The sequence below is a fragment of the Myxocyprinus asiaticus genome, chromosome 9 (assembly GCF_019703515.2).
Source record: "Myxocyprinus asiaticus isolate MX2 ecotype Aquarium Trade chromosome 9, UBuf_Myxa_2, whole genome shotgun sequence".
NCBI lineage: Eukaryota > Metazoa > Chordata > Actinopteri > Cypriniformes > Catostomidae > Myxocyprinus > Myxocyprinus asiaticus.
The window spans coordinates 21163236-21190696 of NC_059352.1; the positions used below are offsets into that span (position 1 = coordinate 21163236).

General features: G+C 38.0%; 1 protein-coding gene across 3 annotated transcripts; it reads left to right on the top strand.

Moving 5' to 3' along the window:
• The first annotated feature begins 306 nt into the window (after nucleotides 1–306).
• LOC127445641 (UDP-N-acetylhexosamine pyrophosphorylase-like) lies at nucleotides 307–27105 on the top strand. 3 transcript variants are annotated; one of them, XM_051705852.1, is made up of 11 exons: nucleotides 307–489; nucleotides 1146–1441; nucleotides 4077–4281; nucleotides 5980–6155; nucleotides 6394–6566; nucleotides 20243–20436; nucleotides 21120–21260; nucleotides 21902–22090; nucleotides 24260–24301; nucleotides 24875–24936; nucleotides 26316–27105. In XM_051705852.1, the coding sequence occupies exons 2-11, from the start codon at nucleotides 1165–1167 to the stop codon at nucleotides 26369–26371; spliced, it is 1515 nt and encodes a 504-aa protein (XP_051561812.1). In that variant the 5' UTR covers nucleotides 307–489; nucleotides 1146–1164; the 3' UTR covers nucleotides 26372–27105. The 3 variants fall into 3 exon arrangements, with proteins under 3 accessions (XP_051561812.1, XP_051561810.1, XP_051561811.1); XM_051705850.1 differs by having other exon boundaries at nucleotides 309–489; nucleotides 24875–24941; XM_051705851.1 differs by lacking the exon at nucleotides 24260–24301 and having other exon boundaries at nucleotides 309–489; nucleotides 24875–24941.
• The last annotated feature ends 356 nt before the right edge of the window (nucleotides 27106–27461 follow it).

The following is a 27461-nucleotide window of genomic DNA, read 5'->3' on the forward strand; positions in this document are numbered from 1 at the left end:
CAATCTAGAATCAATATTTGTATATATTCCCATCGTTTTTTATTCAATTACATCATTCGCAATGCTTCATGGGATTGTAGTCCGTGCCCTCATGATGTACATCATAAGTACATACCTTTGTCTTTATGTCCGATTTTCAAATACTTTTTTGCCTCAAAACAAAGTTCGTGATGTTGTGATTCACCTTGGAGCTGGTTGGTTTGGTTCATGGCTCACAACTCTTTTATGAAGGATTTTATTAAAAGTCTATGTAAGAAATGAATGGGGAAAATACTTCCGAAACCCAGATGGCTGAAAAAGTGGGCGGTAACTGTTGCGCTTTCTATTGATAAGAAAAGGGTTTCCACGTGTGTCTTGCCACGTCAAACTGACGGATCTCAGAGGAGGATCCCGGGTAGTGAGGGGAGGGCGGTGCTCTCAAGATGTAGCTTGTCTTCTGTCCTCCTGAAGTGAGAGGGAAGTGTTGAAGGATAAGCAGCTTCTATAAAGGTAAGAATACTATGAGCTTGGTAAATTTTAAAACAACATTTATCAAGGTTTGTATCCGCTGAGACGTGAACTGCTTTTTTTCAGGAAGGCGGAGTTTCCACAATACACTACTGCAGGCGACAGTAGCTGGTCTGCCAGTCAACTATCTTTAATGACTGAGTTACCAATTTATCGATTTATGTTTTATGAAATGGCAAATGTGGTGTAGATGTGGTTAACTCTTGCAAGAGGTTACAGGCTTTTATACTGAAGTTTTTCAGATAAACCTGGTGTTTTCATTCATTGAACATATAAAGTGAAAAGGCACAAAATTGTATAAGACAACTTGAATTTATGGAGCTGGCGTGGCCTTCAATTAATATATGGTGTCAGTCTTTTATCAGAGACTTGATTACTGTCAAGGGGCAGTTCAGATTACCAGAAATTATCTTTGTGCCAACCCCAAATAATGTGTTGATCTCTTGGTTGAGGTAGAGAACACACTTGACCTTAGCCTCTGCCTACCCAGATTTTATTTGATTGAGCATGCAGGCAGAGGTAATTGTCAATTTATGATTGGGATAATATGGGTGTATCAGCCAGGAGTTCCAGAAACATGTAGATAATCAATGTCACTTTGCTTCTGCCTCTGTTTTCAACATCACTGACTTTTCCAGATCCGACCAAGGAGTGACCATGGATATGAGCAAACTGGCTGCGAGACTCGCTGAAGCCGGGCAGTCTCACATCCTCCAGTTTTGGGATCAGCTTAGCCCCAAGGAACAAGCTGAGATGAGTCTGGATCTGACGAGCATGAACTTCATGGAGATCAATACGTTTTTCAAAAATGCCATGAAGACTTCTGGTCAGTGTTCGCAGGAGAAGGTGGACAGCAGGATGGAGCCAGTGCCCCGAGAGGTTTTGGGGAGTGTAACGCGTGATCACGAGTCTCTCAAAGAATGGGAAGAAGAAGGTGAGTTTAGAAATTTTTTTCACAGAGATACATTCACTGAGAACTTCATTAGGAACACTATGGTCCTAATAAAGTGCCCGACATGGTCTTCTGCTGTTGTAGCCCATCTGCCTCAAGGTTGGACGAGTTTTGCACTCTGAGGATCTGTTCTGCTCACTAAAACTTTAAAGAGTGTTTACCTGAGTTACCGTAACATTTCTGTCAGATCGAACCAGTCTGGCCATTTTCCATTGGCCTCCCTCATCTACAAGGCGTTTCTATCCACAGAACTGCCGCTCACTGGATGTTTTATGTTTTTTGCACCATCACAATTTGGCACCATTTGGCAGGTCAAATTTTTTTCCCCATTCTGATGGTTGATGTGAACATAAACTGAAGCTCATGACCTGTATCTGCATGATTTTATGCATTGCACTGCTGCCACACGATTGGCTGATTAGATAACACCGTGTAACAATTTATTATTATTATTATTATATATTTTTTTTTTTTTTTTTGGGTTCCTGGGTAGTAAGTGTTATTTCCTAATTGCTTATGCCTCAAAAGTATAGAAAATGGCTATTATTTCCCACAAACTTTGCTTTTATGACCGGGACAGTGATATTTTGAAATTTACATATTTTCCAGAACATTCCAGATAGTTTCGTCAACGTCGCTACCAAGGACAGTATAACGAGAACATGATGGGAGACTACATTTGGGGGCTAATTTGTGAAAGTGATTTACAGTATAAATCGTAAATCTCAAAAAAATACTCACTTCTAAATCTTTTGTAGTAATTTTTGTAGTACTTTAGTATAAATACATGTTCATTTGGATTCATTTGTTGTTGTTTTTTCTGACTTTATTTGAACGAAAAGACACAAATTCGCCCATTTTCTCATTGGAAATATGTACATTTCAAAATATCACTGTCCTGGTCACAAAAGCAAAGTTTGTGGGGAATAATAGCCATTTTCTATACTTTTGTGGCATAAGCAATTAGGAAATAACACTTACAACCCAGGAACAAAATTGTGTTACATAGTGTAATCGCATGGAAAAAGTAGGGGTACAGGTGTTCATAATAAAGTGCTCAATGAGTGTATATCTCAAGCATTATTTAAAATGTTTATAAGCATAGCAATTTTTGGGGTTAAACTAATAATCACTCCAAAATATGTCATCATTTACTCACCTTTATTTAGTTCCAAACTGTATCACTTTCTTCAGTGCAACACAAAAGGAGATGTTGGGAATAACATTTCATTGCATCTTTTTTTTTTTTTTCCATACAATGAAAGCGAATGGTGACTGAGAGTGTAATTCTGCCTAACATCTCTTTTTGTGTTTCACAGTAAAAAAGAAAGTCAACATTTTTGGGTTAACTATCTCTCTAAGGGCCATTGGAATCAGTTCTAGTTCTACTGAGAGGGATAAGGAGGGCTTTTAAACAGTTAAAATACTACATAGAAAAATAATAACAGGTTGTGTTTTGCATAATGTTGTCCAAATGTGATCATTCTTTTAGTTGGTCTTTGTTGAGCAGAAACAAATGTTGCTAAGAAACATTGCATAACGCAATACATTAAGTGTTACAATATCCTCCCCACCCAGTTGGACCACCAGAGAAAAAAAAGAGCCCAGCTTTTCTGTCTAGAGGCATAAAGAATTGAAATAACAATACATTTCAGATTTTGAATAGACATGGTTTTGGCCCAGAATGCCACTGCTGAATGAGAATGCTGCATAGAGGGCTTGAAAACATCTGGTTCTGGTTAGTTCTGACGTAAATTGCTTTCCTGAAGTCACGGTGTGCTCATTCAGCATCCCATCATCTTTAATCAGACCACATTACTATGGCGTCCGAAGATTTCTATGTCTTTTTTTGTCCTGTTCATATTTGTGTGTAATTTGTTCAGCTGATAGCACCAGATAGAATGTACTCTCAAGGCTGTGTATGGGTGAAGTAATTGTGAACACAACTGCAATTTATGTAAGATAAAGAGGACATCATAAAAGTGAAGGATAATCACCACTGTTATCTGCAAATTATTAAGCAATAATAAACTGTTGCTTAAGAAGCCAGACATTTTATACCTACAACATTAATTTCTTTTCTCATTACAGTTGAGTGAGTTGAATTTTTACAAAGCCGTTTAAAGGGTGAGTTATCCAAAAATAACCTAATCTGTTTGAATTTCTTCCTTCCATGGAACACAAAAGGAAATGTTAGGCAGTATGTTATTCTTAGTCACCATTTTCTTTGAATCTTTTTTTTTCTGCGCAAGGAAAGTAAATAGTGACCGAGGATGTCATTTTTCTTTTGTGATTTAAATAATTATGTTGCAGGGCTCCCTGTTCTTCTATTCTATTTTCAAAAGGAATGTTTGGGAGTCTAAAATGTATATTTTCTATTCACACACTAAAGCTGTAGATATAAATAACCATCTTAAGACAAATTTTAAGTGCCTAAAACTTATGCACAGTACTGTAGGTGAACTGATCTTTAACATTACATGTTTCTCACATGTAATATAGCATGTATAATGACACATTTAGCCACTCTGACCTATGTTTGCTTATTTCTTAAATGATATGCCATAATAACACCACCTTTTAGCTGTAGTATCTTAACCTACTCTATTCCACACAGGCCTGCGCTGTATATCTGAGAACAAAGTGGCGGTTCTTCTGTTGGCTGGAGGTCAGGGGACACGGTTGGGTGTACCATACCCAAAAGGCATGTACGATGTGGGCCTTCCCTCCCACAAAACCCTTTTTCAGATACAGGCAGAACGCATCCGAAGACTGGAGCAGCTAGCCGAAAACCAGCACAGTCGGAAGTGCTGCATTCCATGGTAAGATAGTCATTAAACACACTCATGGAAAAGGAAGTTCAGCCAGATATGGTCAATGATTGTGAAATGTAATTACTTTGATTACCAGACTTGTTTTGATGTTGAGGAAGTTTTTCTCCCCTTACCATAATGCAAGTAACATTACCTGCTATGAATGTCATGGTATAATTTAGTCAGTGTGAAATTGGGTTGACACGATAACAGCATGTGATCCTTAGGAACTAGGCTAGACTTTAAGAAAAAAACTGCAGCATTTCAAAGCCAATCTCTGCCAAGCAGAATTGACCTCTGTTACAAGACATAGAATATTATCAGATCAAATCTTAAGTCATCATTATTTTAAGACTGAACTCATGACACCCTTCAATAAAGTACTGTCATGGTAGCATAGTACAGTGATAGTATCAGATGGTAATACCATGATACTTTGGCATGATCACCATATTCATATACCATTACTGGTATTACTGTTGTGATAGTGTTTAAAAACCAATGTATAAATGGATTAATTTTCCACAAGGTTATAGGATGTACATGCTGCAGAGACATTTCTTTGTGTTATTTGGCATTAAAATGTGATTTAGGAAACAATTTAATTTAATGTCTTTCACTTAGAACTGTGGGTTCTAGCAGTTTCTGTTTTGTCATGTCAAGTAAAGTCAAGTTTGTTTTTAGAGCACATTTAAAAACTGCAAATGTTAAGAAAGCTGTAGACCGCAACAAATGACGATTGTGGAAACCACACTAGCAGCCATATCACCCTGGAGCTCTAGACTGGTTACCCACTGAAGCTAAGCAGGGTTGAGCCTGGTCAGTACCTGGATGGGAAACCTCCTGGGGAACGTTAAGGTTGCTGCTGGAAGAGATGTTAGTACTTATCAATCAGGCCTCCTAATAATCCAAATCCATGAATTGGCTATATCACTCTACTCACTCCTCTCCACCAACAGCTGGTATGTGGTGAGCGTACTGGTGCACTATGGCTGCCGTTGCATCATCCAGGTGGATGCTGCATACTGGTGGTGGTTGAGGAGAGTCCCCTGTTCTATATGTAAAGCGCTTTGAGTGTAGTGCCAGTAAAGCGCTATATAAATATAACATTCCTTCATTCATTAGAGAAAGTATTATATATTGACAAGAATAACAGAAATAAAAAAAGACATAATAAATTAACCCTAAAAACACAACTAGAACTTTAACATAAAAAAAAAATGTGGGTATCAGTTTCTGTTATTAAAAGTGAATTGTATAATTTCTTTGCCACTAGCCATTCTTTGTGGAAATCAGTCTATGAATTACTTCCTTATTGTTGTCTCTGCAATTTAAGCTAAGATTGGAGAATTTTAGAAATATTTTATGTAACAGGAATTAATGTCCATTAAAACCCTCATATTGTTCCAACCCATTTAACTTTTGTTTCTTCCATGAACACAAAAGGAGATGTTGGTCAGAATCTTAGCCTCAGTCACCATCCACTTTCACTGTATGGATAAAAGATGCAATGAAAATCAATGGTGACATCTCCTTTTGTGTTCCACAAAAGAAATAGTCAAATGGGTTTGGAGCAACATAATGGTGAGCGAATGATGACAGAAGATTAATTTTGGGATGAACCATCTAAGTTAATTAATTGTTCAAACTATAATTTTGTCAAAAGAATGGCCTTGCACTAACATTGTCAATGTTTTGATTTATCAGGTACATAATGACAAGTGGCAGAACAATGGACATGACCAAAGAGTTTTTCTTACAACACAAATACTTTGGCCTGAAGGAGAGCAATGTGTTATTCTTTCAGCAAGGCATGCTTCCTGCTGTGGACTTTAATGGGAAGATTATTCTAGAAGGCAAAGGCAAACTGGCCATGGCACCAGGTGAGTCTGTAAAGTGAAACATTAGCAACTCATGTCCTAAGATCAAATATTTGTTTAAGCCAGGTCATCAGAAGAAAATAAAAAAAGAAGTATGTGGAATTAAAGGCTCAAAACCCCTATTTGTTGTCATTTGACAGCTCTAATTCGGCAGTTTCGAAGACTCTGCATCATTAGAAATTCTCTTCATTTTTAATGCTTGTATGTTAAAGAGCTTTTTTCTTTCCATCTCCACATTCAGATGGAAATGGGGGCCTGTACAGAGCTCTGGGAACACAGAACATTGTGAAGAACATGGAGAAGAGAGGAGTCTCGCACATTCACGTCTACTGTGTGGACAACATCCTTGTGAAAGTGGCTGACCCTGCTTTCATTGGCTTCTGTTCACTTAAAGGAGCAGACTGTGGTGCAAAGGTCAGTCCTTAACGAATCCGAACCTGCCTTCACAAGTATTTCCTGTTCCACCAGAAGTGCTAAAAGCACTATGTTTCCACTACGAGTGAATTCACAGTTGGTGTATTGTCAGTAAACTCAAGCACCTAAACAATTGTATCCATTTTTGTCGACTTTATGGTTAATTAGTGGATATTTTTTGCCAAATGAGTTTATTGTGGAGCTCAGTAGTGTCGTGGTAGTCCACTAGATGGGGCAGCTTTTCAGAAAATCAATAAGGTTTAGGAATTTAGGTGTGATGTTTGTTTTGCACATTTAAAAAAAAAGTGTGTGACAAACTACAGTGTAGAAATTAACTTAATCTATTTTTAAAATTTTATTTATTGGCTTTTTGTCTTTGGCAAATTAAATGAACAGTGGAGGGAGAGAGAAAGGAGGATGGGAACGGGAGAGATGGAGTTTGTAATTTTATTTTATTTTTTTAATGTTAAAATACTTTCTCCTATCCCAGCGTTATATATTCAGGTAAAACAATAAATAAGCCATTCGAAGGTTGATTTCCCCGAAAAGTTTAACACTTTAGCACTATCAAAGAATTGCCCTATTTGTTGATAAGCATCCCGTCCAGTCTGGCACCGCAAAATTGGCTCAGCCAATGGCGGGAGTTTGGGTAGGGATAATCTGTTTGTTAGACAAATGGCAGAAAGGGGAGAGTGTTCAAGAAAACTGTTCGAAATGTTTCTGCAATTACAGAAGTTTTCTGTAATTCCATTTTTTTGCAGTTTTAGCAATTCTGCTTTTACACACTTCAGCTCTAAGGCTACGTCGACATTAATCTGGATACATTTGAAAACAGCGTTTTCGTTTTCGAAACGCTCTCCGTCCACACTGCCAATTTCAAGCGTTTCCAAAAGTTTCTCATCCACTCTGGAACGTATGGAAATTCTTAAATCCCCGTACTGCGAATGTGAAAAATCGCCGTTCCGTGTACAGTCTGAAACACAACTGTTCTTGTGTTCTGTCACCGGACAGCAATTCCGAGTAAACCTCACGTCGCCTTTGAAGGAATGCAGTGTGAAGGTTGTACAAAGTAACATTTATTTTTGACAATGCTATCAAAGTGAATTTTCAGTCTGTGTATACGAGAGCAAGAAGGGGAAAACATTTTTACAAGGAACGGTGGTTATGCAGGACATTTTAAATGGTCTCCAGTAGGGAGTTAAATTGCCTTTAAAACACTTATACAACCAGAATGGTGTTGCAGAATACCAATTAATTTAGTCATAATTTTCATTGTAGTCTTAAAGTCTTTGACGTATTAGAGCAGTTAATATAATTTTGTGGAAACATCTGGTAAATAGAAACAATATTGCTAGGCTGAACCTGCTACCATATATTTCTAGGGTAGTAAGAGTCACAGGCATGCTGTGGACTATTCGTCGTGGTCTTATTTGGTGATGTTTACTGTAAACATATGTTTTTTTTTTTGTTTGTTTTTTTTGTAAGATCTTTCCCATTTTTTTTATAATCAGGAATCAAATGTTTTACAAGTATAATTATTTACTCTAGTTTACTCTAGGTGTGGTTTTTGGGTGTAACCATTAAAATAAGGAAACTCACCTAGTTTGTCTTGTGTGACCAGTTGGATTGATGTAATGACTATATAGTCATCCAAAGAAACTGGAAGTGGTTGTTTTGTTATCTTCAGAGCCGTGGCAGAGGTTTCATTTGAAGCCCCCTCATTCAACCCTGTAACCCTCATAAGTATGTTGTAAATCTTGTGTTGATGTGTTTATATTAGGGCTTTAGTTTAAATTAGTGCTGTCAGCCTATTAAAGCTTTTAATCATGATTAATCGAATAATATTTCATAGTTATTAATCGCAATTAATCACAGATTTTGAAAGTGCTGAAATTTGATTTCATACAGGGCATACATATGCGTATAATATTATGATAGAGCTTACACTAATTCTTCTGTTAAAACTTGTGCATTATTTGAGCTGTGAAGTTGTTTAAATTGTTGCTTTTGTGGGATTACAGGGTTGTATGTCATCATGGCAACGAAGTTGTAAAATTGGACATACCATCTTTACGTGGTACAGTATTTCTGCTTATGCTGCTTCACTTTCTCGGTTTCTATGTGCAAATAAGGGAGAGAGAGATAAAGAGAGGAGAGTGCTCGCAGCCATGTGAGTGATAAAATGGCGCTTTTAATGCAAAATAACTAAGCACCACATTTAAAAGTACATAGAGCTCTATTTACATGAGTGTGCAAAGCACAATGCTACGGGCTACGACCGTGCGCAACGTCTTATCCCATTTTAATGAGAGCGCAATACGCAAGTAGGTGGGAGTGTTTGCGCTACTGTGGGTGTAGGCGCACAAACTGTGGGTGTATTGTATGTTAATGAAGTGGTGCATAGCGCAATTTGCTATTTTTCTGAGAAATATGTAATTGCGTTAAGACGTTTCAATACCACCTCTTAACTTATCGCAAAGACCAAATTTAGTTCCTGCATTTGCAGTTTTGAGATTTCACCAGCAGATGGTAATAAAGTTCATGTCCAAATTCTGAAAGTACAGAACATCAAATAATGTCCATGACATCGCTGTTGAAACCGTTTGTTGAAACAAAAAATTATGAGATTTGTGCTACATTTTCTAGAGGTCATGGTTTATTTTTTCAATTATTATGATTATTTTTGTTATGTTTATATGTATTATTATTATTATTATTATTATTATTATTATTGTATATTTACAATTTTATTTATGATTTAATTTGTAGCTTACTAGTAATTTTCTACCTGTTGTCGTAGAGTTATTTTTAAGTCACTGCAAAAGGGGCCGGCGGAAGAAGGAGAGAGTAAAATGTTTGGATTTGGAATGATTTTTCGACCACTTCGTTTGAAGTGTAATTTGAATTTAGAAATATTTTTGGTTTAATTTTTCGTTTCAATAAATTAATTAAATTTTTTTAAATCAATGTCGACCGGTAGAAGTGAAGTGCCAATACAATCACTGTCAATACTAGCCATTATTTGTGTGTCAGTAGATGAAAATGATTTATAATACTTTCTCTGTAATTTAACGGAGCCTACTTCCATATCCTGAACCACATTTTCCATGCTTCTAAAAGGAACGTGTCCTATTTAACAAGGACTTACAAAATAATGTAAATCCATTTTTCTATTCTTCTAATTCATTGCATCCATTTACACTACCAACTTATGAATGTACTGTCTTTGTTTATATTGCTGGTGCTTGACAGGGATTGGACTGTATAATAGGATGGAGACGGTGCTGGAGAAGAATCTCCATTGACCCGATTAGCGCCTAGTGTGTGTGATACAGGCAAACCCACTCGCGCCTAGACTTGGCGCAGGCTTGCACGAAAATACCAAAACTTAATGGCCATGCCCATTGACTTTGCGCTTGAGTTAAGGCATTGCACTGTGCTTAACGCTTGCACTATTAATATAGAGCCCTTTGACTGTGAGGTTTGATGCATTGGGGAGTTTTTATTGTGATGGTAAGCTACTATATAAGTTCATAAGTTCACTGTCACTCGCACACAGTCATTTTCACTCGCAAATGCGAGTAAATGCGTTATTCGCGATCAAGAAACACTTACATGTTAATACATTTAAATTAATCGAATGCGTTAATGCATTGATTTTGACATCTCTATTTTTAGTTATTAATTAATAATAATTATATAAAAAATAACGCGTAATAAAGAGTATTCCTGCCCTCGGAGCAATTTAAGCTTGAAATAGCACCTGTTTTCAGCAGGGGGCAGTAAGTGAAACACCAGCAGTATAAATAATACATAATGCATTATATAACATTAAGCCATGTAAAATAATGTTAATAATATAATTGTATTAATAATACAATGATAATTTTACAGAACATGAACCACTTTTAATATGTGAATCATATCTCTGACCTAACACTGTAAAATGTTCTTTTTGCCTTGTTTTATTTAATTGGCATGAAAGAGTTAAGAACAGTTATACTGTTTGTCCTGTGTATGTTTTTATATACATATATATATACACACACACACACACACACACACACACACTGGCAGCCAAAAGTTTGGAATAATGTACAGATTTTGGTCTTATGGAAAGAAATTGGTACTTTATTCACCAAAGTGGATTTCAACTGATCGCAATGTATAGTCAGGACATTAATAACGTGAAAAATTACTATTACAATTTGAACTTAAACTACTTCAAAGTGTTCTCATCAAAAAATCCTCCATGTGCAGCAATGAGAGCTTTGCAGATCCTTGGCATTCTAGCTGTCAGTTTGTCCAGATACTCGGGTGACATTTCACCCCACGCTTCCTGTAGCACTTGCCAAAGATGTGGCTGTCTTGTCGGGAACTTGTCACACACCTTACAATCTAGCTGATTACACAAAAGCTCAATGGGGTTAAGATCCATAACGCTCTTTTCCAATTATCTGTTGTCCAATGTCTGTGTTTCTTTGCCCACTCTAACCTTTTTGTTTCAAAAGTTGCTTTTTCTTTGCAATTCTTCCCATAAGGCCTGCACCCCTGAGTCTTCTCTTTACCGTTGTACATGAAACTGGTTTTGAGTGGGTAGAATTCAATGAAGCTATCAGCTGAGGACATGTGAGGCGTCTATTCCTCAAACTAGAGACTCTGATGTACTTATCCTCTTGTTTAGTTGTACATCTGGTCTTCCACATCTCTTTCTGTCCTTGTTAGAGCCAGGTGTCCTTTGTCTTTGAAGACTGTAGTGTACACCTTTGTATGAAATCTTCAGTTTATTTGGCAATTTCAAGCATTGTATAGCCTTTATTCTAGAGTTTCTAGAGAAAGCTGTTTCTTTTTGCCTTTTTTTGACCTAATATTGACCTTAAGACATGCCAGTCTATTGCATACTGTGGCAACTCAAAAACAAACACAATGTTAAGCTTCATTTAACGAACCAAATAGCTTTCAACTGAGTTTGATATAATGGCAAGTGATTTTCTAGAACCAGATTAGCAATTTAGCATGATTATTCAAGGATAAGATGTTGGAGTGATGGCTGCTGGAAATGGGGCCTGTCTAGATTTTATCAAAAATAACTTTTTTCAAATAGTGATGGTGTTTTTTTTTTTTTTTTTAACATCAGTAATGTCCTGACTATACTTTGTGGTCAGTTGAATGCCACTTTGGTGAATTAAAGTACCAATTTCCTTCTGAAACAGCAAATTCTGTACATTATTCCAAACTTTTGGCCACCAGTGTGTGTTATATATTCCAAATCTGGAGAAATTCTGTCATTTCCTCCTCTGTGTTGATGCATTATTAGTTTTGAATGTTAATGTAGTAGCCAAATTATTTGGAAATATGTGAATGAGAAAAAAAGTGAACCCGGAATGTGTTTCAGTCACAATGCACGTTATGCAGTTACGTGTTCATGGATGGGCAAGGAAGAAGACGGCCGCGGTTCCTCCGGCTCTCGACGGCCGGCAGCGACCCCACCGTCCCCAGGCAGACGGCCGCGGCTGCTTTCCTGGCAGATAGCATCCCTCCTCCGTCCTGGGTTTCGGCACCACTGTAACAGTTCATGGATGGGCAAGGAGGAGGCGGGAACCGGCAGAACAGTCAAGATAAACTTTAATGAGAAACTCAACTTAAAACAAACGTAAACAAACACACACATAGGCAATGCGGGCGTCTCTCTCTCTCTCTCTCTCTCTCTCTCTCTCTGTCTCTCGAACTGGCATCTCCAGCTGCCCTTTATCTCACTCTTCCGCTGATCAGCTGATTCAGCGCCGGCCATGCTCCATCACAGCCCGGCTATGCCCTCCTCCTCATCACAGCAGTGTAGAGAAAGATGCCTGTTGCCATTGTAACTAAAATATTCCCAGATGAATTGATATTAAATCCATCGAAATTGGAATCTAATTCAAAATTGGCCCCTTAATGGAAAAGTTAATTTCTGAAATTTAAATATATTATTTTTGACATTTAAACAAAAAAGAAGTTTGTTGCACATAGACTAAAAGTGACCTTCATGCAGGTAGTTAGAAGTACAATTGCATACAATAATATCTTATTCTTTTAAACATTTGTTAGTTATTATTTTATTCAGACATAAATACTTAAACAGCTGGGTTTAAATACAAAGATCTCCAAAGCTGCTAGTAATTAAACAGTTTCTGTGTGACAGGGATGATGGTAAGAACTTAGACCCACCCACCCATCATAATTTCTAAAGCATGCCATTAAATTGGCTTTAGCTCGAAGCCTCCTCCCCAAGGATAACCCTTCTTCATCCGAGAAGTTTGTAATTTGTAACTCAGATGAATGGAAAGGGTTTTCTGCTTTTGCCTCTGCTGTAATTTAGTGCAGACATCAGAAAATCACTGCCAGCAGACCTTAGTCAGGATAGACATGAATGAACAAAGCAGTAAGGGATAGATGTATAGTCTAATAATGGGATGTACTATCCTAAGTTATGACTCATTTGCACGTTCTGTGTTTTCCAGAGTTATTTTGTCCACTGGATATTTTTTTGAAAGACGCATTTTCAGTGTTGTAAAGGTTAAATGATCGACATTGACTAATTGAACAGACTTCATTCTCTCCCTCACAGCCTTGTTTTCATATGTGCCAAATGAAATATTGTATCCACCCTGACTAAAGTCCATATACCTAGCACTAGCTGTAAGTGTTTATATTAGAGGTTGACCAAACAGTGGGTTTTGCCGATACTGATTACTAAGCTGGTGGAAAAAACGATTACCAATTAATTGGCCAGTTGTTTTTAAAAATCGATTCACTGAATGTTAAAAAAAATTCTTAGTCTTTACATACTTTAATGGGCACAGACAGACGCAATAAGTGTCCAAAATGAATTAAATCCCAGATGCATTTTATTGTACAACCAAAATCCCTATAACCAGTTAAAATCATCTACAATGTATTACAATAGATACACCATAAAGTAAACATACAATACATATAATTAATACTGTATGAGCAGGAATTCATAAAATGTAGATTATCAGCGGTCGCTTGCCATAATTGTCCGGACTTTTGAATTTTCTCTAGGGACACTGTTAGTCAAAATCAACATAGATATTAACATGAGCTTATGATTAATGTATATCTACCTAACATCAAAACCTCATAGTTTTGGTTGTCTTAAATTATAAATTTATTGCCTCTAGATGCCTCTGTTATACTGCAGAAACCAGGAGTTCTAACTGTAGAACCCTCCAGCACCGGAAACCGAGGAAAAATATAAAAAAACAAAATTAAAAAATACCAGCAACTATAGTTGATAGTACAGATAGTTCCTTGTGAAAGATCCAAGTTCGTGGGCAATGGAGGAGTCAGGAGACAGTGAACAGTTGAGTATTTATTCTCTTCACAAAAAGAAATGTCTCTCAGTGGCCAACTCAAACAGGGCTTTCAATATAAGCAGTCTCTGGGTTTTGCTGCTGGTCATTCAGACACCACTGCTCTTAGCCACTCTCTCTCCCACTCTGGCATGCCTTATCAGGTCTCCCTCTGCAGTCGCTATAATGAGAGACAGGTGTTTGAGTAATTACAGCCCAGGTGACGAGCCTTACCGCTTTCCCTCTCCCGCAGACAGACACATGACCACGCTGCCCATGCCACATACCCCCACTGCCGACTCAGGCTGGGGCAACATCCGGCCTGCCCACTTCCCCCATTTCTGGAGAGAAAGTCAGCCACAACCATCTGCGCCCCGGGTCTGCGGATCACCTTGAATTTAAAGGGCTAAAGAGCCAGATACCAACAAGTGATCCACGCGTTAGTATCCTTCATGCAGTGGAGCTACTGTAGAGGAGCGTGATCGGAACAGAGGGTGAAGGCCCACCCTAGCAGGTAGTAGCAGATGGTAAGAACAGCGCACTTAATCGCAAGACACTCCTTCTCAATGGTACGGTACTTTGTCTCCCTGATGGAGACCTTGCGACTAATAAACAACACTGGCCGTTCCTCCCCTCCCACCTCCTGTGAGAGCACCACCCCCAGCCCCCTTTCTGATGCTTCCATCTGCAAAATAAAGGGGAGAGAGAAGTCAGGTGCATGTAACAGCGGCCCCCCACAAAGTGTGGACTTTACCTTAAGGAAAGCCTGTCGTTACAACTCTGTCCACTGGACCGGATCGGGAGCCCCCTTTTTAGTAAGGTCAGTCAGCGGGCTGGTGACATCAGAGTAACTTGGCACAAACCTCCGATAGTAGCCAGCCAGCCCCAAAAACTGCCTTACCTCCTTTTTGGCCTTGGGTGTCGGGCAAGCTGCGATTGCTGTGGATTTATTAACCTGTGGATGCACCCGCCCGTGACCCAAGTGGAATCCCAGATACCTAACTTCCACCCACCAAATTGCACACGGGTTGGCATGAGTCCTGCCTGTCGCAGCGCTCTCAGGACCACCCTCAGATGTTGCATATGCCACCACCAGTCATTACTATAAATGATGATATCTTCTAGATATGTGGCGGCATGTGCCGTATGCCATCTGAGGATCTTGTCCATGAGGCGCTGAAACATGGCCGGGGCTCCGAACAAACCGAACGGAAGCATCACGAATTGGTGTAATCCGAACGGTGTGGAAAAAGCAGTTTTTTTTTTTCTCGGGATATTGGAGTTAAAGGGATCTGCCAGTAACCCTTTGTTAATTCCAGCCTCGAGTGAAAATGAGCAGTGCCCAACCAATCGGTAACTCGTCAATTCGCGGCATTGGATAAGCGTCAAATTTGGTCACCACATTCACTTTCCGGTAGTCAACACAGAAGCGGCCCAAGCCATCACTCTTCGGTACCAGAACTATCGGGCTGGCCCAGTCGCTGTGCGACTCCTGTATTACGCCCATTTCAAGCATTGCCTCCAATCTTTCTGGAACGATCTTTTCCTTTTTTTCAGGAAGACGATAGGGGTGGCTACGAATCACCACCCCTGGGGTGGTCTCAATATGATGCTCTATAAGGTTCGTGCGACCTGGAAGGGGTGAAAGCACATCCGTGAATTCCGCTTGCAACTGGGCAATGTCTGTAAGCTGCAACAGTAAGAGGTGGTCTCCACAGGGCACCGTGGTGAATGAATTTGGTTTGGGAGTCACCTCCAACCCTAGCTCCACCCTCTCCGGAACTACCGTCGCCAAGGCTTCAGGTACCGCCTCCCTCCATGGTTTGAGGAGGTTGAGGTGGTAGATTTGACGTGCCCCTACCCTATCCGTTCGCCTAAATTCATAATCGAGGTCTCCAACTTGTCGTGTGACCTCAAAAGGTCCTTGCCACTTGGCGAGTAATTTGGAGCTCAAAGTGGGCAGCAATACAAGCACTTTATCTCCCTGTGCGAATTCACGTAGTCGAGTGCCCCTGTCGTGCAGTCGGCATTGACATTCTTGTGCTTGGAGCAAATTGTCCTGTGTTACCTGCCCCAAAGTGTGGAGTTTTTCTCTAAGGTCAAGAACATATTGAATTTTGTTTTTGCTATTCGAAGGTCCTTCCTCTGAAGTTTTCCATATGACATCGAGCACGGCGCACGGCTGACGCCCATACAGTAACTCAAATGGGGAAAACCCTGTGGAGGCTTGCGGGACCTCTCGCACTGTAAACAGCAGGGGTTCGAGCCACTTATCCCACTTTTTAGCGTCTTCGTGTACGAACTTACGAATCATGTTTTTCAAGGTCTTATTAAATTGTTCAACCAACCCGTCGGTTTGCAGGTGATAAACGCTGGTGCGAATTGATTTAATGCCTAATAATTCATACAGTTCGCGTAGTGTACGTGATATGAATGTTGTGCCTGCACCACTGTAAAGGATCTTAGTTTGTGGGCAATGGAGGAGTCAGGAGACAGCGAACAGTTGAGTATTTATTCTCTTCACACACTTCAGATCAAATAAAAAAGAAACGGCTCTCAGTGGCTTAATATGCAGGGACAACTGTAAGTAAGCCGTTCATAGGTAAATTTTCTCAAAAACTGTAAACGCTATGTCTGTGTGGCGCTATGAAAATTCCTGTTTGTTTTGAGTAGGGTGGCCAGATGTCCCGTTTTTCCTGGGACAGTCCCATATTTAAGCACTTTTTCTAGTGTCTTGACTTATTCTGAAAAAATTGTGTTTTGTCCATTTCCCCTCTCCTACAATCACCTCTGAAGCTTTCTCAGTCACGTGAGTATTCTAATCAAAGATAGCCAAGGATATGGCTTGTAAAACCAATAAAATCACACCTTGTTATTTGAAGTACATGATTGGATTAAACTTTCCAATCACAATCCCCTATCAATGGACGTCCAGGTAGTGAACTGATTGAAGAGTCAGTTTGAAAGAGCACACAGATGAACTTGCGGCTGGAAAAATGTCAAGGAAGCGTGCATGTACATTTAATGAGGATCTTCAAAAAGAGTTTACATTTTAAAAAAACGAGTCACAGACAGAGCCTAGTAAAGTGAGGTATGAGATTTGTGGAGCTCGCTTTTCCATTGCCCATGGAGGCCGCACCAATTTAGCACAGCATGTTCATACAAAAAAGCATGTGGATGCTGCTAAAAGTAAGTGTGCCACACCACACTTTTTCTTTTCTTTTCTTTTTTTTTTTTTTTTTTTTTTTGGGAAGCAAAGTTCAGAGTCTGACAAGGTGCACACAAGTGAAGGACTTTTTGCTTGTCATTCTGTTGTGCACGGCTATAGTTTTCAGTCGGCTGACTGCACTGCGAAATTGATCAAGAAATTGTATGATTCGAAATTTTCTTCTGCCCACACCAAATCTGAAGCTATCATATGCAATGTACTCACTCCTTTGTCAGAGGAAGAAGTTCAGAGTGATTTGGACAAGTGCTCATTTGTCACATTGACTGTGGATGCATCCAATAACAAAGACATACCATTTTCCCCTGTGCTTGTGCATTACTTTAATCCACTATACAGTATAAAAGTCAAGATAATTGAGTTTTCGTCTCTGCCAGATGAGACGTCGGATTTGCAAACTGACTACATTTCCAACGTCATTGAAAAACATGGCCTTGATCAAAAATTAATTGCCTTCTGTGCTGACAATACCAACACAAAATTTGGTGGTGTTAAGAGAGCTGGTAAAGGCAATATCTGGAGAAAGCTGCAGTCAAAGCTAGGAAGGGAAATTTTAGGGATTGGCTGAAATGCACACATCATCCATAACACATTGCAAACAGCGTGGATTGTCTTCCGATAGATTTAGAGTTTTGTTGTGAAGGTGTACAAATACTTGCGTATCTACACAGTGCGCATGAAGGAGCTCAAAGACTTTTGTGATTTTGTGCAGCTGGACTATCAGAAATTACTGCAGCATGGCAACACACGTTTCCTCTCTCTTGGTTCAGCTCTTGAAAGAATACTACACATTTTCAATGGTCTGCGTGTATACTTTCTTTCTCAAGAAAAATGCCCAAAGTTTCTAAGAGACATTTTCAGCGATGCTTGCACTAAACTTTGGATTGGCTTCACACTCAAGCAAACAGCCACTTTTACCGTGCACCGGAGATGGTAGAGCATGACCACATATCAGCCACAGAAGTGGCTTTGCACATGACCTGAGAAAAGTCTTGCAGGCCAGGCTGGAGGAATCATTCATACCCTCTGACATTAAAAAGCAGTTGGATGCCCTGGTTGAAGCTGGTGACATGAGAGCGGATGATTTCTTTTGTGCAGTGAGAGAATTTTATTCAGCATCAGTGGATTACCTCCAAAATTGGAGCCGCTCACTGGAGAACACAGGAAAAGCTTGAGTGGGCTCTACAGAGAGACATCCCAGAGTGGAAAGACATTCAGAGCAGCCTTGAACACTTCTACTCCAGAATCCCCGCTCTCAGTTTGATTGACGAAACCACGCTCTTTGATGAGTGGGCTTGTGCGAAAAACATTGTCACTCATTGCATCAGTGGAACATGAACGAGACGGCCATGTCTGAGAGATGGACAGATGTTTTTCGTGAGCTGGAGAGCAAGACCATCAACTTCGGAGTCTTAGCCAATGTCGTGGAGTTTGTTTTATGCCTGCCAGGGACATCTGCATCTGTGGAGTGTGTGTTCTCATTAATGAACGCAGCATGGACACCGAACAAATCTCGACTCGGTGTAACAGTCATGAAGGCAATGCTTTTCGTACATATTAATTTTGGACTGGACTGCTCTGTATTTTATGATAAACTCTTGAAAGACAAGCGCACTGAGAAAAATTGCTGCCAGTGAAAGGTACAAGGTGACAACAGTTACAGATGCGGATGCACCCTCTACTTCGCATTGATCTGCGCCTAGATAAGGATACGTCAGTTTCATTTTTGCTGTGAGGGGGCTGTCCCGTTTTTCACAAGCAGGAATCTGGAGACCTGCTAAGACCTGCCACAACAATGTTACTCAACCAATGGCGTATTCATAAAGCTGTTTTGAGTTTATTATTGCAAGTCCCTTTGGTGGGGCTAGTGGTGCAGAAATTACATACTTAGGCTTTAAATTTGAGTATCCAGGCCTGTAAAAGTCATATTTTTCTAGTTATACTCTGCTCTAAAATATTTTATCTAGAGGTAGACCGATATATTGGTTTTACTGATTAATCGGTGCCAATAGTTGCTTTATGGAAGTATTAGTTATCTGCAAAAATATATGCGATAGTTGCCGATGTTATTAAAAATTTTTTTTTTATGTTTTTATTCCTACAGTATAACAGCAGCCTCTAGAAGTAAAATAAAAGCAATCACTGACACCTAGCGGGGATTTGTTACATCTAAATATTTCATCATTGATAATATTCATCCATATTTTTATCCTCACTTAAATGCATATTTTGTTATTTTGATTAGTTAAATCAAGTGTTCTAAATTGAAGCAAGAGCATGCAAAGAAAAATGTGACCATATAGAAGTGTGCCCCACAGCATATACATCGTGTCTCCAACTTCATTGTAAATAATAATAAAAACCTCACCTGGTGACACATAAAATCCTCAATCTGGTGAATATAGGCTATAAAACCTTAATGTTAAATATAGAGCATTCTAAGCCAATTTTCCATCATTTCAAAATAAGACTCACAAAATAAGTAAGTGTACTTCGGGCTTGTTTATAGTTAAAAGTCATGCATTTTTTCTGGTTATTTTTGAGATTTGGTTGCACAACAGACAAAATCACTGGAAATTTGTTCATTTTTTCAATTTTGTAGCCTCTGCCTGTGCCCGTTGTAGTATGAAAAGTCTAAAAAAAAAATTACTTAACATTGTATAAATGGATTTTAAAATCTATCGGTTGGTTGATCGGTTATCTGCCTTTTCAACCACCTTAGTTATCAGTATCAGCAAAATCCACTATCAGTCTAATTTTATCTGGTAAATATTGCTCTTGTTCAGATTAAAACTTGCTCACAAGCCATGATGTGCGATTTGTGCGCAAATAAAGTCAGTTCATTTCAATGGATTGGTTGAACCGTTTCTTAAATCTGTCAGAATGATCCATATAAAAATCCTTTTCCTGTAACACAAAGACTGGAAAAGTCATGGAAATTGATTGGCCAAAAAGGATTGGACCTCTGTAGAACAGGGTAGACTAGAACTGCCGGTACTGCACATGCAAATAAAGTGTTGAATAAATTAACAACAGCACAGCGCATCAAATGCTGTGCATAATTCAGACATGCACAATGTGCTTCTGATTGGCAGGTTGTGGAAAAAATGAATCCAACAGAAGCGGTGGGCGTGGTCTGTAAGGTGGATGGGCGTTATCAAGTAGTGGAGTACAGTGAGATTACCTTGGCAACAGCGGAGAAGCGGAGCACCGATGGTCGACTCATGTTTAATGCTGGCAACATAGCTAATCACTTCTTCACCCTCGCATTCCTCAAAGAGATTGTGAGGTGAGTTGATCATCAGAGAGAGAGCCTCATGCATTATAACAATTTGCATTGAAAATCAAAATTTTATGTTTGGTGACTTTTAGTCCATGTCTATTAGCTTTGAAGGCATCTAGATGCTAGTGTTCTCCTAAAAAGTTGACAAAATTAACCTTTAGCAGATGGATGGATTTTGAATGTACAGTTTACAGAATTGTCCTGTTTCAACTGAAATGCTCGTCAAGCGATTTCATGAAGTCTGTAATGTCACAGTTTTCAGTTCTATTTCAGTTTAATTTCATAAATACTTTTCATTTTGTCAGTTAATAAGTGAATTTTCAGTTACTCATCTATGATTCATAGCTTTCTGAGGTATTTGAGGATCAGAGCTTACTTTGTTGCTAAGCAATCATCTCCCTATCATTTTAAACAGTACAGATATTTCTAATGAGGTTTACCATCTTGTAAATACTAGACAGGATGGAACTGACTTTATTGTGCTTTGAGAATATGAGGTAAAGTCAGGAGATTAACATCTGCAGTTTTTGAGGGTCTGGTATTTTAAACACTGGCTTTGTCAGACGTGTTTTCTTATTGTCATTTTTATGAAATTTTAACATGCTTCACTTTTCTGTTTGTCTCTGCCTGTCCATCCATCCTTCTTTCTTTATACCTCTCTATCTATCTTTCTTTCTGTCCTTTTTCAGCATTCACGAGCCGCAGTTGCAGCACCATGTGGCACAGAAGAAAATCCCCTATGTGAACACACAAGGACAACTAATCAAACCTGGCAAACCTAATGGGATTAAGATGGAAAAATTTGTCTTCGACATATTCCAGTTTGCCAAGTTAGTGTCAAGATTTTTTTACATTCCTGTTTTTAGTATATGGGCTATTGGCAGGAAGGGTCTTCCTCATTTAACCAGTTTCAGTGAAGCTACATTATAGGGATGGGTCACAGTCCAGCAACAGACTGGTGGATTAGTAAAGTTTCTAGTTCATGTAGATTGGTTTAGTTTTTATATTTAAGCGCTGATTCTATAATTAGTGTGCTGACAATGTGCTGTGCTTTAATTGTTATAGTTTGCAAGGTAAAACTCTCTTGGAAAAGTTGTCTTTAAATTCATCAGATGATCTGTGGCTGTTGAAAGTCATTCCATTTAACTCTGGCTTGAATTTTTACAAGACATAGATTCTTGTGCCTAAAACAAAGATGAACAGATCCTCTCAAGACTATAATTAAGGCAAATCATTTACCAAAATGAGAATATAGTGGATGCCAACTTTTCAGAGTGCTGAAGAAGTTAAACTCGTTAACTCAAAGTTAAACAAAATTATTAATAATTTTGTGAACAGTGACTGTAATTACAAATTCACAAAAATTACTTAAAACTTTGCTATTATAAAATAAGAGTTTTTAACAAAATGTTTCCAACATGTTTAAATTATACAGTCTTAACTCTGATGTAACTGTGTTTGTGCATGGCAGAACATTTGTGGTATATGAAGTTCTGAGAGAAGACGAGTTTTCTCCATTAAAGAATGCAGACAGTCAGGATGGCAAGGACAACCCCACTACAGCCCGTTATGCCCTCATGTCCCTGCATCACCGCTGGGTCTTAAATGCTGGTGGAAATTTCGTTGATGAGAATGGAACACGAATACCTGCTATACCCAGGTGAAACATATACCCTTTTACGTACATCTTTCTTTTCTGTTTGCACGCGCTTTACTACAATGTACACAGGCTGGAAAGAGTCAGAGGCTGGTGGATATTGGTAAGAAAAGAGACAGAAACAAAATGAGGGTTATATCACAATGGTTATCAGTATAATCTTTTAACCTTTAAATGCATACTTCGGGTCTTTAGAGACACGGGACCTCATTTCACACCCTTTACCTCATCAATTTTTTGGAATTGTGCCCTAACCTCTTAAATTGTTCCTTAATCTATCTCTTATAAATGGTGTAACACAAAAAAATAAAAAATAAAACAAATGGCAAAATTGCCAAAAAAGTAAATAAATAATGGTCTAAGTACCAAAAGTGTATAGGGTAATTAGAGACCCTAGGTAAATAATATTGTCTTTTTTTTTTTTTTTTTGCACTTCCATAGATTATATTTTTTATCATTATTTCATATCTATATTTTATGAAAGTTTAAGTTTACTATAAAAGGATATCTATTTCTTTGTTTATTACAAGAGAAATTGGCACTATATTCATGCAAATAAATACTACATCACATTGATTTTCTGTGCAACAATGGTGAATTATCTGTATCACATATGCATGTACACATAATATACATGCTGTTTTTTACTCAAGGTGGCACTGTTTTTTTTCAGTGATTGAATTGATTTACATTTGACATTGCTATTTGATGAAGAAACAACATTGAAGTAAACTATAGCAAGAACAGTACATGAACAGTATATGACTATTGTCTTTTGGGTGTACTATTGAAATTATGTAAGTTCAATCAGACTCAATAAGTGCCTGAGAAAAAACGTATGTGTTTTATGTGTAGCTCAATATGTGTTTGACAGCCATTTGCATCTCATTAAAAGTTCAGTGTAAAAGTAATGAATCCTGTTCTAGATGTGTCCTGATTTGTTGCATTATCTCTTTGATATATGAAAAATAAAACATCAAAATATATTTTATTTTATTATTTTCTAATTGTCTTGAAAATAGTTTGAAAATGTTACACTATCTAGGCGTAATGTAGATCCATTTTTTTAAATAGATATATGTTCTGGGATTCTAAAGACCCAAATATGTCAGAGTGTTTGGTGAAATTCCCATGCATTTTAGGGTTAAAAGAAACTGTTCAAAAATTGAATTCTGTTATTATGTACTCACACCCTTGTCATTCTAAACCTGTATGTTGTTATTTTTTCCAAGGAACATAAAAGAAGAATTTTTGATGATTCACCACATAGCACTTGTCTAAACAACAAATGTTCATAGTGACTATGGCTGTCAACTGCCAAAAAAGACCAAAGAAGACTATAAAATATCTTTTAGAGATTTAAGTGTTTTGTGTGAGGAACAAATCAAAATGTAAAAATAATAAATTATTTAAATAAAAGTAATTATTCACTTATAATCTTCCTATCCACCGAAAGTCTGAAATCTCATTCTCCATTCCACATATTATTAGAACAGATGCATCGTGTTTGGTTACGAAATACACGAGAACCAGTGCCGTTTTGGCATCAGTTACTAGGTTTGTCAAGGTGCCATTTTTTTTTTTTTTTTTCTTCTTTTTTTTTTTTTTTCTTTAAAAAGCTGAATGTAAATGAGATTTCAGAGTTTTGCTGGAGAGGAAGATTATCAGTGATAGGCTTTTGAATTTGTTCCCCAAACAATGCTATGGTATGGCTTCAGAAGGCTTGTAATATCCCGCATGAATAATATGGACTACTTGAATTGCTTATTTGGTGCTTTTTTTTTTTTTTTTTTTTTTTTTTGTCCTTTTTTGGGTTTGACAGCTGTGGTCACTATAGAAGAAGAAGAGCTGCGTTAAGATCCTTTAATTATTCTCCTTTTGTGTTCCATTGGAAAAAAACAGCATTACAGTGGGTTTGGAATGCCATAAGGGTGAATAAATGGTGACAGAATTATAATTTTGGGGTAAATTATTCCTTTAATCCAAGATAGTCTCCACTCCTGCATTGTTGCACCTTCCCATCTAAGTTTACCAAATATCCACTGTGTTAGTTTCACTCAGCTTTGTTCCACTGTGGTAAACATCACAAGTATCCTTCTAATTCTATGTCACATTCACATTGTTTCCTTCAGTTCTAGTGTAACCACGCTATTTCCTGTGTAACATTTCTAGACATGGACCAGCAGGGACAGTCACTCCTGAAGTCAGCCAGAAGTAACTATTTTCACTGTCGTATGTAGTGCATGGTGATGGGCTTTGCTCTTATTAGGTTCCGTGTAGCTGTTAGAGCTCAGTGGGTGAAGGTGTCAAATCCAAGACATAGCCATGGCAAAGGTTGGCATCTTTCGACCAGCTCTGACCCAGACGGCAGCTGCTGACGGGCAGAATAATATGCATGCAGGGAAGAGGGCATCAGGCATGTTGGACAATCTGGAACAATGCTATTCCTCACTATAACAAATAATCTGGCTTAGATGCTAATAATCAAGTTTTCCCCTATAATAACTGCTCAGTGATTAGAGAATGTTTGAATATTGAAATGTATTTAAAATATCTGCATTTTGCTTTAAGTGATTTACCGTAATTTTGTACTGCCACTGATGTGGGCTAAATGGTTTATTTTGTAATGAGCTGAATTTTTGATTACTGAAGTGAATGTACCTGCTTTCATTGTGCAAGTATCATCCTTTTTTCCCCTTTCCAAATGATAAATGCTTGATCTGGCATGGCCATATAAGATGCAAATCTAAAGAGTCTTAACTCATTTTGGTGCTCTTCTCATCACAGCTTGAAGGATGGAACCGACCTGCCAATCAAATGTGAGATCTCCCCTCTTGTGTCATATGGAGGTGAGGTAAGAGCCACGGTAATTCTTAATCTGAAGAATAGTCACAGAGTAATTATATCTAACTTGTATACAGTTCCTCCAAAAGCATTTAGACACTTAAGCCACAACTAAATATGTATGACTGTCTTTTATTGTATTACAAATTATCAAACCAAGGGGCATTTATTTTAAAGAAATATAGAACAAATATACCACATATATTTTAGACACTTTGGACACTTTCGGGTTGTCAAACGTAAATGGATTAACAATACCTGTGGTTACTCTACTTGTAACTGACTTCATAGATCCACTAAAATTCATCTTGACACCAGTTGCTTAAAAGGAATTGCAAAAATGGCCCAGAAAAGTAAAATGGTCATAACTATGATTTGTTTATCATACGTATATAATTTTTTTGTAGCATAATTTGTTTACATTTGCCACTTTGCTTAGTATATTATCTATTTAGATATTGTTATCTAATGCAATGACATTGATGCAGTACATTTCTAAATGTGACTTTAAGGGTTAGTTCACCCAAAAATGAGAATTCTCTCATCCTTTACTCACCCTTATGCCATCCCATATGTGAATGACTTTCTTCTGCTGAACACAAAGATTTTTAGAATAATATATCAGCTCTGTAGTTTCAAACAATGCAAGTGAATGGTGATCATGCCTTTTGAAGCTCCAAAAAGCTTATAAAGTCAGCATAAACATAATCCATCAGATTCCAGTGGTTTAATCCATGTCTTCTGAAGTGAACCAGTTGGTTTTGGGTGAGAACAGATCAAAATATAACTCCTTTTTCTCTTTACATTTTGAGAGCAGACTCCTTGGCGATTATGAATTTAGGCTCGATTACACTTCCTGTCGCCCCTTCTAGTGCTCTGCACATGCATCAAGCACTAGGAAATGTAATTGAGCTTTAAATCATGATTGTGCATAGAGACTGCAATGGCAAGATGTACTGAGAAAAGGAGTTATATCTTGGTCGTATGGATTACTTTTATGCCTTTTTGGAGCTTCAAAGGCCTGATCACTATTCACTTGCATTGTATGGACCTACAGAGCTGAGATATTCTTCTGTTGAACACAAACAAAATATGTTCAACAGAAGAAAGAAAATTATACAGAATTTTCATTTTTTGGGTGAACTATCTCTAAGTGTCCAGAACTGTCCAAATTCTTTTTTGGGGCCATTGCATGTTTTAGAATGAAAGAAAAACAATATTAAGACCTTTGCTTATGGTCCTTTTTGTGGATTCCTTTAAATATGCGTTAATGATGACGTGCTCATTTATTAGGTATTGTTAGTTTTTTAGGTGTAGCCTCAATTCCTAGATCTTTAACTATTTTGAGAAGAATTCAGAACTAACTGCCTCTCTTGTTTAAAAGGGGTTAGAGCATCTGGTGAACGGGCAAGCATTCCAGCCCACCCTGGTCATCAATGAGAGTGGCGTCCACGAGCTCGTGAAGAACGGGCTGTGAGCCAAAATCCTGCTGCTGCACTTGAAAACCAAAATGAAATCTCTGTATCTCCTTCTCACTTCCTGCCATGGTGAAGGAACTGTGAAATTCGTGTGCAATAAAATGAAGGAAGGGGCCACACGGCCAATCATAATCATACAATTTCATGATCAAACTATTTATTTCAGTGCACAGTGCTTTTTTTTTTTTTCATAAAATTGGAATGTATGAATTTTAGCCATTTAATTTATAGAGATGTACGCATACATGAACATATTATCAAATGATACAAAGTCGTATATGAGTTTTTTAAAAATACTTCAATGCTGTTCAAGTTGCATGAATGGACACTGCTGAGATTTTAGGCATTTCTGCTTAATGTTTTTCCATTCTCTTAAAGTGCAGATAAATGCAAAAACTATGGTGATGCAAAGTTTGGTCTTCTCCAATGTATGTCTGTCTATGAAAGAAATGATTTTTTACCAGATTGTGAGTGAGAAAGGGATATTCAATCAGACTTTCCAGCACCTGTTTTATGAGGAAGCATATGACTGGTTAAAGTCTCTGTTGCTACTACTTGCTAAAACTATTCATAAAGTGCAGAAAGCAGTTTGAGACTCCCTGTCTTGCTCTTCTCTTTCTTGCACTCCTCTGATGTTACTTGGAATCTCTAACACTTCTCTTTTCCAATTAAACTTCTTCCACCATCTTTGTCAAATTGTTTGTACGCATCCATTTGTAAAATAATTTTCATAATGAATGATTTGTTTGTACCTTTTTATGTAGTAATTGTGTGGTGTGTTTCAATAACCACTTATAAACTTAAGCTGCACTGTTTGGGAATTTCATGTCTAATATATTGGGTATAGTCAAAACATTTTCTTTTTTTCTGAATTCTTAGATTTGCATTACTTTAAGTTGACATTGAAAATGTCAGTTCCTGATTTCTCGTTTGGTTGTTATTACTATAATGGAGAAATTATTATGCCTTGACCTGATTCCGTTAGTCTCAAACTTCCAATGCAAACATAATGCACGGTTTAAAGAGTTATTTCTTGCAAATTTCTGTAGTAA

Bases quoted from the DNA above. Each gene is read 5' to 3' on its own strand.
- LOC127445641 (XM_051705850.1), top strand. From the start codon at position 1,165: ATGGATATGAGCAAACTGGCTGCGAGACTCGCTGAAGCCGGGCAGTCT. The intron at 6,567-20,242 runs GTCAGTCCTTAA...TCTGATTGGCAG, and splicing joins GAGCAGACTGTGGTGCAAAG to GTTGTGGAAAAAATGAATCC. The intron at 20,437-21,119 runs GTGAGTTGATCA...GTCCTTTTTCAG, and splicing joins TTCCTCAAAGAGATTGTGAG to CATTCACGAGCCGCAGTTGC.